Consider the following 15,387-nt stretch of genomic DNA (forward strand, 5'->3'; position numbering starts at 1 on the left):
ATAAATGAAAGGTTTCGATAGGACGGTAGATTAACCGGAAAAACGTCATTTGATCCACCCAAAAACCATTACCCGACCATCAACCCCTGGTGAAATCAGAAAAATTGTCGTCTCCACTTCCACCAGCCAGACCCAGATAGATGTAAAATTTATTGTAAAACGAAGCAAACTGCATGTTATTTCTTATTTGTAATTTATTGAAATAATAAGTGGAAAAACCCAGATCGTTCCGTTACACTGGTCATTCACAATATAACTCATAAAAAGCGTGAAAAAGAAACAACTCTCAAATTCTCCAAAACTGTTTCCCTTCAAAGGTCTGGCCGAACTTCCAGTACGCCGGTGCAACATCATCGGATTGCACCATCCTCCCGTCACTGGTAGTCACCTGAAACGACAAGCTCTGTCCAACCAACTGAGTCTGAGTGTGCCAATTCTGGCCCCAGTTATGCGTCATCTGTATCCAACCAGTATTGGATCCCTTAACCTTCACATCACGAACGTCGCCTGCGCCTGCGACGTTGTAGATGAGCACCAGAATGAAATAAGGGTTTCCATTGATCTCAAACTTCATGCCTCCGGTTTTAACGCACGGAATGCGTCGGTATTGGACAGGGACGATGCCAGCTCTGTACTTCGCAATCTTCAGGAACATGGGCATTGATAGATCAAAGTGCTTCAGAGGCGGATTGCACCAGTTGTCATTGGGTTTGCTGTAGTTAGGCGGGCAGAAGTTGGTTGCTGTTACGTGAATTGTACCGGGAAAGCACCAATTTGGGTCGTCGTAGCACTGGATTTCAAAGCAAGCACCACAGCTGAGGCCATTGTCGAAGAGAGCTGTGCTCAACGCCGTGGTCTCAAGGCCATAGCCCTGACTGAAGAGGTTGCCGTAGCCGCAGGCTCCCTCTGTAAAACATCAAGCCATATATGTCAATAGAAGAACAGCTAGCATTGAATTAACGAAGAACAAACGTAGTTTCATATCCAGGAATAGTAATTAATAACTTACGCATGGTTCCCCCGCCGTGGATATCACCGTAAAATGTCGCATGGGCGTAGTCCCAGCTATAACCTCCGGTGACACCCACCATTACAGAGGACATCAGAACGGTCGCCACTAAAACATATCTTGACCTCGCCATTTTTCAGTCTGTGCCTTTGCTCGCAATGCAAATTTACGTTCAGACAACTAGTATATATAGATAGAACGTTTTGAAAACGTAGAGCTTCCAAAACTATGGAAAGTCTGTCAAAGGAATGTAAAATTAATTAAGGTTTCCCAATTTATAGTTTCCATTCATGAATCACAACTCACAAAACCATCTATGGACTTGAACTTGGTAAATTTCAAAAAAAAAAAAAAAAGTAAGAAAATCATTCGGGAACCTCCTCATACTGGATCTGGACGAAAAATGGGAGAAAATTAAATGGGTGTGAACTTTGAAATTTGAATTATAATTAGAAATTTGTCAGTTGTCACATTTAATGAGGACTAACATTTTGGTTGATGAATGCGAAAAATCAGATTAAGAACCATCCATTTGATGGATTTCCTAAATTTTTTCTACAGGCATATTATACGTGGGCATCAATCTGCACAATCCAATGCTCGATCGTCTCTTTGAATGACTAAAATTGACAAAACAAGCAAAAGTTCCTAGTTTCGGCTGAATCATTTCTATCCATTTGATCGATGACGGATGGAATGATGGAAAAAAATGAAAACAGTCTCCCAAAACAGAGACAAAACATGCATCTGGGCTGCCAATTCCAGAAGCGACTTCTAATGGACCATTGATAATGGCTAAAGTTTATTCTGAACTGGTGCGACTTGTTGTTACGAGTAAACTTTATCTTTACTCTGTTCTGTTGTGGCTTGTATACAGAACTTCATTTATCACTTGATGAAATGAACCATCATGGTTACTTGGTTTGTTGGCTCGCTTGGTTCAAATTCTGGTTAACAATTCCAAATTCGCCACTTTTAAGTGAACTTGGTTTGTCAGGAATAAGTTTTAGGTCGACCTAGGTTCATATTATTCAATTTCCATAGGTTGATTTAGGATCAAATCTTTCTGCTAGAGATGTCAATGGGTCGGGTTAAATGGTAAACTTGGCTTGACCCGATCGACCCTATAAGGTTGGGTTAGGGTTTTGATTCTTTGTCTCAATTTGGGTCGGTTTAGGTTTTGACTGCCTTATCCCCACCAGGTCATGATATCCTTCATATATATAAAGTATTTTTGTAACTTTTTATAGATTCTAGCGATACCTTAGAATCTATAAAAAAAAACTTAAATTAATAGATTTTAGATCTTCAAAATCTGTAAAAGAAATACAATTGAAATGCTATAGGTCAGGTCGGGTTGGTATCGGGTTAGACCCTATAGAGTCAGGTTGGGTTCAGAATTATATATTTTTAAGGCGGAGTGGATCGACCTTGGGTTGAGGTGCTGTAGGGGCAGGTTAGGGTTAAGGCAAACTCATGCGGAGCCTAGCTTGTTGACATCCTTGCTGCCACCAATGTTAGGGGGTTATGGTAGGGGTGTAAACTAATTGAATTCGAATTGAATAAGACAATATCCAAATTTGATTATAAAACTCAATGTTCAAATTCAATTAAATATTTGAATATTCAATTTAATTTGGATTTGATAAATTAATTATTTTAGGTAATTAATATACATATATATTATTTATATAACTATATAAATTATTTATATAATTTATATATATTATATAAATGACCTAAGATGTTTAAATATTTTATATATTACATATATGATTTATATAGCTGGTTGAAGTTGAACATTTCAAGTTGAATCAGGACATATCTGAATTTGATTTGATTAGTTAATCGATATAAATAAAATATTTGAATTTGGACGACTATGGTATTCAAATTATTCAAACTCACAACTTTCAAATTTTGAATCTGATTTCTGAATACCATTGACACTCCTAATCATGGGTTTGGGGGACTGGTACAGCGGTACTTTACCCCCCATCGTGTGGTCCCGTGAAGTAGAAAATTTTCTTAGGTTCGATTTGGTTTGTTTCTCTCTCATACACTTTCAGATGATATGATTGCCTTTAATTTCAATTGTAATTCTAATGTTAATTAAGTTTATATTTCTAAATATCCATACTTGCAACTTTCTTTAGTTTGATTGTTAAAATACTAAAAATTATATGTCAATATCTGATGAATCAATTTTTGGGTGATGGTCAATTTTTTGTGCTAAGTACCTCATCATTTCGTCTGCTTCCAAGTGGCCGATGACTTAGGCCAAAGTGGAGAACTTTGGATGCTGAGTTGAGTCGAGCTGGGCAGGTTAGGTGGTGAGATGACTATAGTGCCGAGTTGACCAAGTGGTGAGTTGCCTGTGAGGTGCCAGGTTGACCAAGTGTCGAGCTGCTTGTGAGGTGCCGAGCTAACCAGGTGCTGAGCTGCCTATGAGGTACCGGACTGACCAGGTGCCGAGCAGCCTGGCGGCGAGCTGGATTGATGAGCTTAGTTGATCATTAGAGACATGCAAGGAACCAAATGTCAGAGGACTCGGGGTGGCTAACCCTGCGAGGTCGCTCCGATGCTTAAATCAATACTCCCATAGTATACTGCGAGCTAAAAATCACAAAGTATGAGAGTTAGAATTTGCTTATTTGCTTACTTGCCATTGGGGTTGGTGCCTTTATATAGGCATTGTTTGGCGTGGCTTCACGCACCATATCCGAGATTTCTGCGAGGTTGTCTAAGTGGTTCGAGATTCCTGGAGGTAACTGCCATGCACGTTGACCACCCTCTGGATCGTTCGGTACGTGGGCCAACTTCCAAGGATTGTGGGAGTGTTTGGATATGCATGTCGAATTTATCGCTGAGCATGTCTCCCAGGCCGCCAGGTCAATGCCAGGGCTAGGTTGTCTGTTCGTGCATGGGCCAGGTCGCCAGGTCACGACAGGGCCAGGCCGCCAGGTCGCGCTTGTGCCAGACCGCCAGGTGGGATACCATCAACTTGGCTAAGACAAGTTGTTGCCAAAATGATTCCAGATGTCACCTAGTTGTTCTGACGTGCCATGTGTCAATTTCTAATGTTAATTAAGTTTATATTTCTAAATATCCATACTTGCAACTTTCTTTAGTTCGATTGTTAAAATACTAAACATTACATGTCAATATCCATAGCCATGATTTTAAATGTAAGATTGGTTTACTTTTAAATTCTTTTTGTTGAAGAAAAAATTATATACGTCTAAGGGGGTATTTCATTCATTATTGATTTTGTTTCTACAAACAAAAACAATTGTTCGTATTATTTTTTTGAGATGTCAACCTTTTGTTTTCAAAAACAAAAACTAAGATTTAGGATTTTCAATTTTTATTTCTGTTTCGTAAAGTTTAGGTCTCATTTATTATTTGTTAGCATTTCTTAATTTGGAAACAATATACTTCTACAAGTTTATGTCTTTATTTCCTAAAGTTTAGGTCCTATTTATTGGGATTAGTTTGGCACGTTAACCTTTTTAGAAGAAATGAATCAAACTAGGAAAATTTTCTCGAATTTGAACGAATCAACTTGCAAACTGATAGGAAACTGTTCGGATTAGCTGATGACTGTGTTGGCTGTGCAAATCAATAATAACACCCCACGTAGCCATGAAGTGTATATATCAGTATATGTCTCATAATCCTTCGATCTCCCATTTTGTCTGAATGGCTGACGTGGGGCGTTATTATTGGTTAATCATAAACAGCCGTACGTTGATAAATTATTTCACAGCCAGAAATAATAAAATTATTTTTCTCATCATCATTCCCATGTTTACCAATTGGGTCGAATAACCCAAAAATAATCCGTTAATACAAGCTTGTCTTTCTATTTCTAAGTCTAATTAACACAAAAATTAATGGAGAATTAATGAAGAATTTTTACCAATCTATCAAAAAAAATAAAAAGGAGAATTAATGAAGAAGAAGCTAGGAAGAAAAATAAGTTCTATTTTATTTGTTTATTTTTATTTTTGCTACCCTAGATTTCTGACCCTCCACGGATTAAAAATTTCTCCCCTCAAACGTTTGACCGAGTTGCCAGTTATCGGGTGCAACGTTACGGGACGTCACCGTTCTACCGTCGCTCGTAGTCACCTGGAATGAGAGGCGCTGCCCTTGCAACGGAGTCCATGTCTGCCAGTTTTGGCCCCAATTTCGCGACATCTGGATCCAATCAGTGTTGGAGCCCTTGATCAAAACGTTTGTAACATCTCCGGCGCCGGCGACATTGTACACCAAAACGAGCGTCCACCACTGGTTTCCTTTGATCTCGAACTTGATTCCTCCGGACCTGACACATTTTACACGGCGGTATTTGACCGGAATGATGCCGGCCTGGTAGTCGGCTATCTCTACGAACATGGGCATGGAGAGATCGAAATGTTTAAGCGGGGGATTGCACCAGTTTCCGCTAGGCTTGGTGTAGTTAGGCGGGCAGAAGTTGGTGGCCGTGACACGAATTCTGCCAGGTCGGCACCATTTTGGGTCATCGTGGCATTTGATCTCGTAACAGGCTCCACAGGTTTGGCCATTATTGAACAGGGCCGAGCTCAAAGCCGTCGTCTTCAGCCCGTAGCCTTGATGGAATAGGTTGCCATAACCACAAGCTCCGTCTATTCAACACAATAAAACATAAACAGTCAGTTCCTGGTTTCTCCATTTTGATGCAGATCGATCAGAACGGTTTAGAGTAAGAAATTAATGGGAGTCTTCTTCTTCATGCATTGATGTGAAAACTACCATGAAAATACGAAGTGAAAGCCTTCTTCTTCCAAGAAAAAAAAAGAAAGAAAGAAAGAAAGAAGAAAAAGATCGATGAACTCACCCATTGTTGCTTGGCCGGTTTCGTCTCCATAAAATGTCGCATGGGCAAAACCCCATCCACTCGCAGCCCCTATTACAGAGAGAAAAACCACAGTCATTACCTCACTCTGATACTCATAGCCAGCCATCTTTGCTCTCTCCCTCCCTCTCTATCTCTCTCTATAACCATGAGCTCAAGAAACTGGATTTTATAGACATTACATGAACAAAAAATCAACACAAATTAGCAAGAAGGCAAGAACATGAATCCAGATCTGGTGCAAATACAAGTGGTGTACGTGGGCATGTGTGGTATGGAACACGTACTGACGTGTTCACTTGTAATTGATCACATAGCCAGGTTCTAACATTTGTGTTCCCAGCAGATCCAGGTCAATGTTTTGAAGTTCAAACAAAACCAAAAATAGGTGGTTAATTAATAATTATTGACCTCTTTTACGGTGTATAATAATGAAATTTAATAACATTCTAAATAATTTGGTACGAATTGAAGCGAGGAGACGACTTCAAAATTATATATATATATTATAACCCTAGAATTATGTTTATTATAACCCTTTACAAATAACGACTATTTATAAATATAACGTTCACTAAGGCTATGCTTAATTTGAAGGAAAAGGTAGTTACTTCAAATCAAACACAGCCTAAGGGGGCTGTTTAGTTAAATTGACATCTATTAGAATAACGTACATTTTGTATGAATTTTTCCTTGAAATTGGGACAAAACGTTTTTTGTTACTTTATGACAGCTAAGGGTCAATAATTATGTGCCACATAAGTTGAACGGTAAGAAAATGATTGCTATAATGAGAGCTCTCACATAACTCGAGAAAAATGTTTTAATGATAAATGGCTGGACCAAACGAAATTTTAGAATCTAGTGGGGAAACACTTATTTGGTATGAAATAGGCATTTATTTTTTATAAACAGAACCAAACACCTTCTAAGAATTGTATTGTTGTCCACAGGCCATGTAAGCAAGAGTTTGTCTTTGATGTTAGTATTTGTTAAGGCAGGGTTTAGAAAGAGTACAAATACAAATAGTATAGTAAAAAACCTTTGACTGTGTTTGGCAGCAATGCAAATGAATTTGTACTGATACAAGACTATCACAGTGCAAGTGATTTGAGTGTAAATTTTGATCTATTTTTATTTTACATTTTAGATTATTTTGTTTGATTGCAGTATAGATGAAATGAATTAAGACATAAAACAGAGTAAAGTAAAACACAAAACAAAATTAAATGAGAATTTGCATTTTTTTTTCATTTGTACTAGTGCAAATAAAATGTATTGCAACCAATTATACAGCCTTTTTTTTGCATTATTTTGTATGTATTTGTACTGTACCTATTTGTTTTTGTATTATTTCCAAACTGAGCCTAAAATTTAACAAAGTATTATAATCAATACAAAATAAATAAAATAATTAGTCAAATATATTAACAAGATTTATTTTAACAACTGAAGTTGATGAACCAAACGATTAATTTCTTTGTCTTTTAATGGATAAAATAGTTGATTAATAAAATATTCAAAGATATAATAATTTATCCAACTTCAACTTCAGCCAGGCCATACCTCCTTGAAATCTTATTCACTAAAAAACAAAATAATATGTTTGCTAGTTCAACCACTTCATCTGTTATCAAACAACCCCTAAGTCATATATGCATATGTTAATTATTTTATATATTAATACCTTAGAGCTCAGACTGATATTTATATATTTCTTTGCAAAGTTTTTCTTTCACTTCACATTGTGCATCCAAAGCGTACTGCAATGCATATCTTAAAAGCGACTACCTTCCCAATATGGAAATATTCATTTTCAGTTCAGATAACGTGAACCTTGAATAGACATAATAATCAAACTTTAATGTTAATTTGATTGTTTATAGCAAAGCGAGTCTAGCTATTCAATGAAAAGGCAAATTGATCAAGTATAAAAATGGCAATTTTTCTCAAAAAAAAACAAATGATGGGATTTCATCTAGTGGGTGTTTGGCCTGGATGCGGTTTTTTGAAAAAACAACACTATATAGGCGTTAAATCAGAAAAAAAGAGGTGCTTCATAAAACATCTTATTTGGTACCGTTTTTTAGAAAAAAACATCGTTTTAGACTATGCATTGGAAATCGAGAAAGTGTGGTTTGGAACAACGTTAAATTTGATGTTTTCTCAAAAATTAGTTCGTTGCTATCAGCAATGCAATGATGTGGTATCATCTTGTACGTTGGATAATATGACCAATGCTGAAAATGATTCTATAGCAATGATACCAAACAACACCAGTGCTGTTTTCTCATAATACAGCCTATATGTTAGCATCACTTTCAAACAAAAAATAAGCACTGATTTCTCATAAAACAATCCGATATTCTCAGCACCGATGCCAAACACCTACCTAGTTTATCCTCAGCAATACCCAATATAGTTGGACCAATTGGGTAATGGCCTTTTAAGAGCCGTGGTTTCATATATACTGGTCGTTATTGTTTTTTCTGTACAGTGGAAGAACTCATTTGCCACTGAATTGTTAGGGCTGTCAATGTGTCGGGTGACTGGGGTCTACCTGTCAGAACTGAATTGATGAAACCAATTACGTTGGTTTTGCTTCTATGGTTTTGTCCTAATTAGTAGTTGAGCGGAGACCGGTTTTTGCTATTCTGAACTGATTCACACCAAAATCGATTTTATGGTTAATAATATAGAAAGGTCACATATTTTTTATTTATTTTTGTAATATTTCTTGCCCAAAAGGGTAAATTTCATAGATGGTATATAAGAAAATTTTGGATAAAAACACTTTTTTATCTATATAACAAGCAATTAATTTCTATTTTACAGGCATTTTTTATTAATTCTATGTTATCAAACATAAGATTTTGAGTTATTATAACTAGAGGTAATTATAGATCTTTAAGGGGGCATTCTTCTTTTGGATTTTGAGAGAGGGAAACCAAGAATCCCATGTTCTTTTGTTTTCAGATTTATGTGGGGATACAGGAAAGTTTATTTTCTGTGTATCACTTATACCCATCTCTTAGGTGGGTAAATAACTTTTTCACTTAGGGGGAAAGTTGCTAACACTTTAATGAGACAAAAATGCCTTTTTTAATGATGGATTTTTATGACTAAAATGGTCATTGCCTTATTTACATGAAAAATAAAAGAACATGGATAAATGCATTTACCTAGGTAAGTGTTTTCCAGGAAAAACTTACACAGGTAACTGCATTTACCCAGGTAAGTAACTTACCGAAAAGCGAGGGGCCTAAGTATAAAATGTCTAAATCAAGTCATACCTGATTGTCCTGAAATATAATTGGAGCAATTATGGGTCTATCAAATGGAATCAATTCCCTATCCTGAACCAAACCCAACCCATAATTGGAGCAATTATGGGGTTTTTATGATTTTCTAGCACAATGGTATTTAAGAGGGGCGCAAGTTCAATATCCAAATTGAAAAATTTTCACTACATTGGGCATGTGCCTCTGAATTTGATCCATTCAAATTTAGGGGTTTTTATGATCCTGCCTATGGATTGATGCCAAATTCATGGACATGATGTGGTTTATAGGGGGGACTACTAGTAAACTAGGAGGGGGCTGCAAAAAAGATTTCTGAGGGGGAGTAAAGTCCAAAAGTTCCTCAAATTTAAACAAAATCCCGGCCGTGCCTGAGCACACCAAGTTGCCCCTGTGGTCTTTGATTTCAAATTTTGGAAATTATTTATTTATGGCTGACTAATTTTGAAAACTATAAATTTAAATCTGGAACAAGATGCATTCTAATATAACCAATTCCTTTTTTTTAAATAAGATTACATATCACTAAGGTTGTCAGTTGGACTGGATTTGGTCCAATCCAATATTGGTCCATTTACAAATGGACTGGACCAAATTCAGTCCAAATCCATACAAATCAAAAGCAATGGACCGGACTGGGTCCAATCCGGTCCAAATTGAATCAAACACCAAAATAACATGCGAAATCCAAAAAATATATGAAAAAACTAAAACACTTGCTACATTCCGATTCCATCCAATTAAAATGCGAACGGAAGAAAGTGGGTCCAATCCAATCCAAAGTGAATGAATAAAAGTATTTTAATAATAGGTATTTCTTTAAAGTATATTTGCAAAAATGCTTTCATAAATGTATTTTGATAAAAGTATTTTTGTAAAAATGCTTTCGGAAAAGTACTTTTATAAAAGTATTTTCGCAAAGGTGCTTAATGGTCCAAATCAAAATCATTTTGGATGGATTTGATGAACCAATATGACATATTGAACTGGAGTAGTCCAAACATAATGGTCCAAAGTATTTATTGGATTAGATTGGACCTGGTCAGTTGGTAATGGATTTATAGTGGACTGAATTGGATTGAACCAATATATGGTCCTTTGATGGAAGAAAAGAATATAGGTGTCAATGGACCAAGTTAGGGTTGGAACTGATCTAAATTAAAATCAATTTTCACAGATTGGATAGTTCAAGCATTGAATTGAACCAAACCAAAATGGTCCAAAATGACTCATATTGGACGAGATTGGGTTGGACCAGATTTGATCTGATCCAATTAACACTACTAATAAGTAATAGTAAATAAAAAAAAATATGAGAGATATCTAAACAAAAGGAAAGTGGATAAAAACAAGAACATTCAAATTGGACCAGATTTGGTCCGATCTGATCCAATCTAACATAGGTCCATTCACAAATGAATTGGATCCAATCCAATCCAAATCCATACAGATCAAGTTCAAAGTGGTCCAATTGAAATGCAAATGGACCAAATTGGGCCCAATCCGGTCCAAATTGAATGAAATATAAAAAATTACATGAAACCCCAGAAATGGTAAAAATCTACAAAAATATATAACTAATTCACAAAATATAAAAATGCAGAAATATGGCTGCAAAAGATACAAATAGTTTATCCAAACAAAAATAAAAATATTAATAAAAACACCAAATTTGCAAAAAAAAAAAGAAAAGAAAACGTTGTTTTAAAAAGTAGAAATGGAAAGAAATACCTAAATTGAAAAAAATAAAATTATTACATTTCAATACAAAACTTGTGGAAGAATAAAAAATGGCAAAATTCAGGAAAAGTAATTTTCAAATAAGAAAATAAGAATGTATATAAACACAAAAAAATAGAAAAACATAAATTATAAAAATTGGAAAGCAGAAATTAAAAATTGCAAAAAAAATTATAGAAGTTGCAAAAAAGCAACAAAAAAGAAATTCTAAGAATTTTCATAAAGATAATGGAGATTATAAAAAACAACAAAAAATATAGAAAAACAAAAATTACAAATAAAAATACATGAAATTGTATAAATTGCAAAAAAAAAAAATGGTGCTCTACAATGGTGGAAGCACCAGAGAACTGATTGAGAAGTGGTGCCTAGTGAGAAGGTTTGGGAGAACATAGATCTGGGTTCGCATCAGATCAGATCTTGATCCTCCGTTGCCGGCTGTCACTGCAACTATGAAAAAACAAACAAAATATCATCTGTGTTCTGTAATGGCCGAAAGACCAAAGAGGCAACATGAACCCAATATCAGTCATTGGCTATCGTTGCAGTAGTGGTAAAAAAAAAACTCTGGCCTTGTTTTGCAATGTTGGAAAGACAGATCTACTCTATTTCCATTAGAGGTGAAGAAAAAAAGCAACGCAGGCAACATTGGAGCTATTGGAACCGTTGTTTGTCAATCATCGGCCGCCATTGCATCTCCCTTGTCTCTTTTCCATTGGCGATGAAGAAAAGATTTTCCCCAGCTGAAACAAATAGTGAGGAACATCTATTAGATGTGGGAAAAAGTGATTCCACAGCAGAGATTGTAGAGAGAGTGGTTGGACGCTCCAGGGAGATAGAGATACAAAGGGTCGCAGGTCGCTGGAGAAATACCCCTTAATACGCTATTCGCTAGAGAGAGAGACGAGAGAAAACAACTGGAGAGATACCACCGCCAGGGAAAAATACCATCGCTGGAGAGAAACCTTCTTCTTCCTTCAATTGTTGGAGTGAGCAGTGGAGGTGTAGAGCACTGCTAGTTGGGTCTTGGAAGAAAATTTTGGAGAATACTTCGAACGAATGAACGATCCATTCATTCAGCAGTTTTGTGCAAATTTGGTCCGCATTGTATATGGACCACTTAAATTTGCACTGGTCTGAGTCCGTGCAATTATTAGGACCGTCCAATTCGTCCATAATACCTTCGGAATGGACGGGGTCCAACCCGAAACCGATCCATTGACACCCTATATATCACTGATGTAATATCTATCTGAGTTCGGCTTCAGTCAATGCAAGTCTGTGCTCACACTCTTCAAACAGCATTTTGCATTGGGAATATCTCCCCAAAAAATAAAGTACATAAATACATCCCAATACAAGGCTGTTCTAATGGGCATTGCACTGACGGAGCCCTTAATATCTAGGGCCTACTCCAAGAAATATGAGAGTAAAAAATAAGAAGAATAAGCTTTAACTGTTTTAAGTCATGAAGAGAAAATGTGGAACCCACTTGAAATTTCCTTGAATTAGCCATGTGATCAGTGCAGGTAATAGTTCTGAGCTAAGGATTCTGCTCATTTTATAAAAAGTGGAAATAATCCTATTCACGATAGATGATAAGGGCAATGCTTGGTTCCTACCAGTCGGAGAATATATGTTCGACTAAATGCATTTTCATTGTGAATTGTAAGGTTTAGGGGTTTTTTATTTAAAACGTAGATGCCATTTGGCATCGTTCGGTGAGTGTTTTTCACATTCCCACATATTCACATTACATAAACATGATTATCAGTGAGAATTACAACTTAGAACGGAATTAGACACCACTCTCAAAACAGAAACATGTTTGGTCCGATATTTACATCGCGAACAACCTATTGGAATGATGTGTCGGGAACACATTTATTTTTGGAGTGATGAATATGACACTTTGCAAGAACAAAGTTTTTTTTGGAACACGCAGTTCCCACATGAAAACAGGGGCAACTTGATAATTTCACTAAAAGCAGCAAAAGAAAGAAAGTCCTGTTATTATTATTATTAGTATAAATTATAAAGACCCTCCCTATAGCATGATTGTGAGACAAAGATCCCTTTTCATTAGTTTTAGTTGAAATTCGCGTTATAATATTCTGTAATCCCCATACTTCCCTTATAACTGTTCATCTTCGCGGACTTCACAATAGGAAAAGCAGCAGGCTTTAATCCCTTTTACGTTATATTCCTTCACATTTCTCTCCCTCTCTTCCATTCTCTTCTTCCCCTTCTTTTTCTCCTTCCCTTTCTTCTTCTTGCTTTCCTCTTTTTCTGTTCCTATCGGCCATAACCGCCACAACTTGCTAATGGATAGAAAAAAAAAGAAACCAATTACATTCACCATATAACCATGTTTCTAACATCTACCATAGGTTCGATAAGGAAATTTTAGTTTTTCCTCCTGATACTTGTTTTCGTTTCTCTTTTCTCCTTTTTTTTTTAATTTATTTTTTTTGTAAATTCTTCATCCTATCGGAGGCCAGCAAAGAGGAGAGGAGGAGGAGAGAGAGAGAGAGGAAAATCTACTAATTATTCAAGAACCCAGATAGTTAAATCAGAGAATGAACAATTATAGGAAAACAGAAGATAATAAAGCAAGCCAAGTATCACTGGAACTCGTAACAGATGACGAGTTAACAAGAGCATGAAATTACACCTGCGCTGCCTAGTCAGAGGTGTTGCAGTCCCATGGTATATTATCTTCGATGAGACGATTGTGTTCTTAGATCTATCCGAGTAGACAACATAAGCAAAGACGTAAATGGTGTTTGCTGATGCAACAATTGAGTGGTATCTGTAGCTCCATCACCTCCATCAGGCAACTCCAGGTCTTCCATATTGCTCTGTTGGGCAGGTGTCCCAGGACCCAGTTCATCACCGCCTCCCCCTCCGTCACTGCGTACCGGATCCCGCTTAAGCAGCTCCACAAACTGCCTAAATATCACTTTGGTCTGTTTGCCGCAACTAGAACTCAGCCTCTTCGACAAACAACGGAATCTTGGCACTAGGAACACTCGGATACATGGAAGTACCGCTGTTACCATTCTCACTGGGCAGCATCAGATCCTAAAGAGTCATTGCAGCAGACTTGTACACCCAAGAATCATCCGAAACCCGAATTCAAGGGACCCCAATTCGGGAACATCATGAATTGTCAATACCCATCTACGGAACCTGCGATACTTCTTGTCGGCAAGATCGAACCCCCAAATAGAACCAAGTTCAAGTGCCGAAGGGCAGCCAGAGAACCCTTCAACCGGGCAACACTCGTGTGTGGCGGACAGCGAGCGGCTGCCATGGGCGTCCCAGTCGCAATCTTGGCAAAGAACGAGATGATCGGTGGAGCAGCGGACAGAGACGGGTTGGGAAGAGCAATTATCGCAGATCTGAGAACGGAGGTGCTTACGGGATAAGGCGTTAGCGGAGTGGACATGTTGGTCGCAGAACAAGCATAGCTTAGCAGAGTCAGCTCTGCAATATAGAACAGTGATCTCTTCATTGCAGAAATCACAAAGGATGATGCTGTGCGTGGCTCTTGACTTCTTAGTGTTTTGATCCATTATTAACAAATGGAAAGTAAATAAAAAGGGAAAAAATAAGGAAAAATAAGAAATCGTGTAGAGGTAAACTATAAATAAGGAAATGAAAAATCTTAACAGTCTCAGCGGAGCAAGGAGTCTAATCTTGGCTGTGGGAGGAAAGTGTTTGTTAATGGAGTGCGAAGAGAAGCGAGCCGAAATCCCTAAACAGAACAGAGCAAGGAGATATTTATTTGGAGACTTCAAATAAAGACCCCCTGTTACTGTTAGCCTCTGCTGCTGCTCGTGCGGTGAGGTTGGGAAAGATGAACAGTTACAAGGATAGTATGGGGGGTCTTTGTCGCAAAACAAAGAGCTCTTTGTCTCACGATCATAGTACGGGGGATCTTTATCGCAAATAAAATACAGGGGTCTTTGTCGCAGACCCTATAGTACGGGGGGTATTTATAATTTAGACTTATTATTATTATTTTGAGAGTAATTCACTCTCTCTCTCTCTGATTTTGTTCCTTTTTCCTGCCACCGCACATATATTAGAGAAAAACAACCACGGTTAACTCCCTCTGACGAATTTTTCTCTGGCTTTCGTTTCTCCACAGGTAACTCCTCTATGGCACTCGGAAATCGGAATCGAACTTCACTTGCCATCACTCTGTTTAGACACTTAGGTTTGTGGTTTTACACTTTTCTTGAGTCCGCATTCTGTGCACCGGACGCGTGAACTCACCAATCGTATTCAAGACTTCAACCATGTCAAACGTTAAGGGTGAAATGCACGTTAATATGAATTTAGTTGTTCAACCAGTGAAATGTCGTATTTGTGGTTCAGTCATTTATGTTTCTGATTTGATTACATAATGATAGCCCATCGTTTGAACAACCCAAAACAGTGCTTGTATA

At 37.2% G+C, this 15,387-nt stretch overlaps 2 protein-coding genes and 1 pseudogene across 2 annotated transcripts; all 3 read right to left on the reverse strand.

Annotated features, from left to right (window-relative positions):
- Positions 1-286: 286 nt before the first annotated feature.
- LOC148863277 (expansin-A22-like) lies at positions 287-1,142 on the reverse strand. The gene is made up of 2 exons (XM_088979488.1): positions 1,010-1,142; positions 287-906 (listed from the first exon to the last, which is right to left on the reverse strand). Exons 1-2 carry the CDS (start codon positions 1,140-1,142, stop codon positions 287-289), a joined length of 753 nt encoding a protein of 250 aa, XP_088835614.1.
- Positions 1,143-4,837: 3,695 nt separating this feature from the next.
- Positions 4,838-6,055, reverse strand: LOC148863278 (expansin-A14-like). The gene is made up of 2 exons (XM_088979339.1): positions 5,874-6,055; positions 4,838-5,661 (listed from the first exon to the last, which is right to left on the reverse strand). The coding sequence occupies exons 1-2, from the start codon at positions 5,998-6,000 to the stop codon at positions 5,051-5,053; spliced, it is 738 nt and encodes a 245-aa protein (XP_088835465.1). The 5' UTR covers positions 6,001-6,055; the 3' UTR covers positions 4,838-5,050.
- Positions 6,056-13,459: 7,404 nt separating this feature from the next.
- On the reverse strand, positions 13,460-14,913 carry LOC148863279 (zinc finger protein CONSTANS-LIKE 14-like; annotated as a pseudogene).
- Between the last annotated feature and the right edge of the window lie 474 nt (positions 14,914-15,387).

This window comes from Nelumbo lutea, chromosome 3 (assembly GCF_056320005.1).
Source record: "Nelumbo lutea isolate HS-2025 chromosome 3, American lotus-T2T, whole genome shotgun sequence".
Classification (NCBI taxonomy): Eukaryota; Viridiplantae; Streptophyta; class Magnoliopsida; order Proteales; family Nelumbonaceae; genus Nelumbo; species Nelumbo lutea.

What these genes read in the sequence shown, in the direction of transcription:
- LOC148863278 (XM_088979339.1), bottom strand. Translation starts at nt 6,000, where the DNA reads ATGGCTGGCTATGAGTATCAGAGTGAGGTAATGACTGTGGTTTTTCTC. An exon ending in AACCGGCCAAGCAACAATGG is followed by an intron (nt 5,662 to 5,873) that starts GTGAGTTCATCG and finishes TGTGTTGAATAG; the next exon opens with ACGGAGCTTGTGGTTATGGC.
- LOC148863277 (XM_088979488.1), bottom strand. Translation starts at nt 1,142, where the DNA reads ATGGCGAGGTCAAGATATGTTTTAGTGGCGACCGTTCTGATGTCCTCT. An exon ending in CCACGGCGGGGGAACCATGC is followed by an intron (nt 907 to 1,009) that starts GTAAGTTATTAA and finishes GATGTTTTACAG; the next exon opens with AGGGAGCCTGCGGCTACGGC.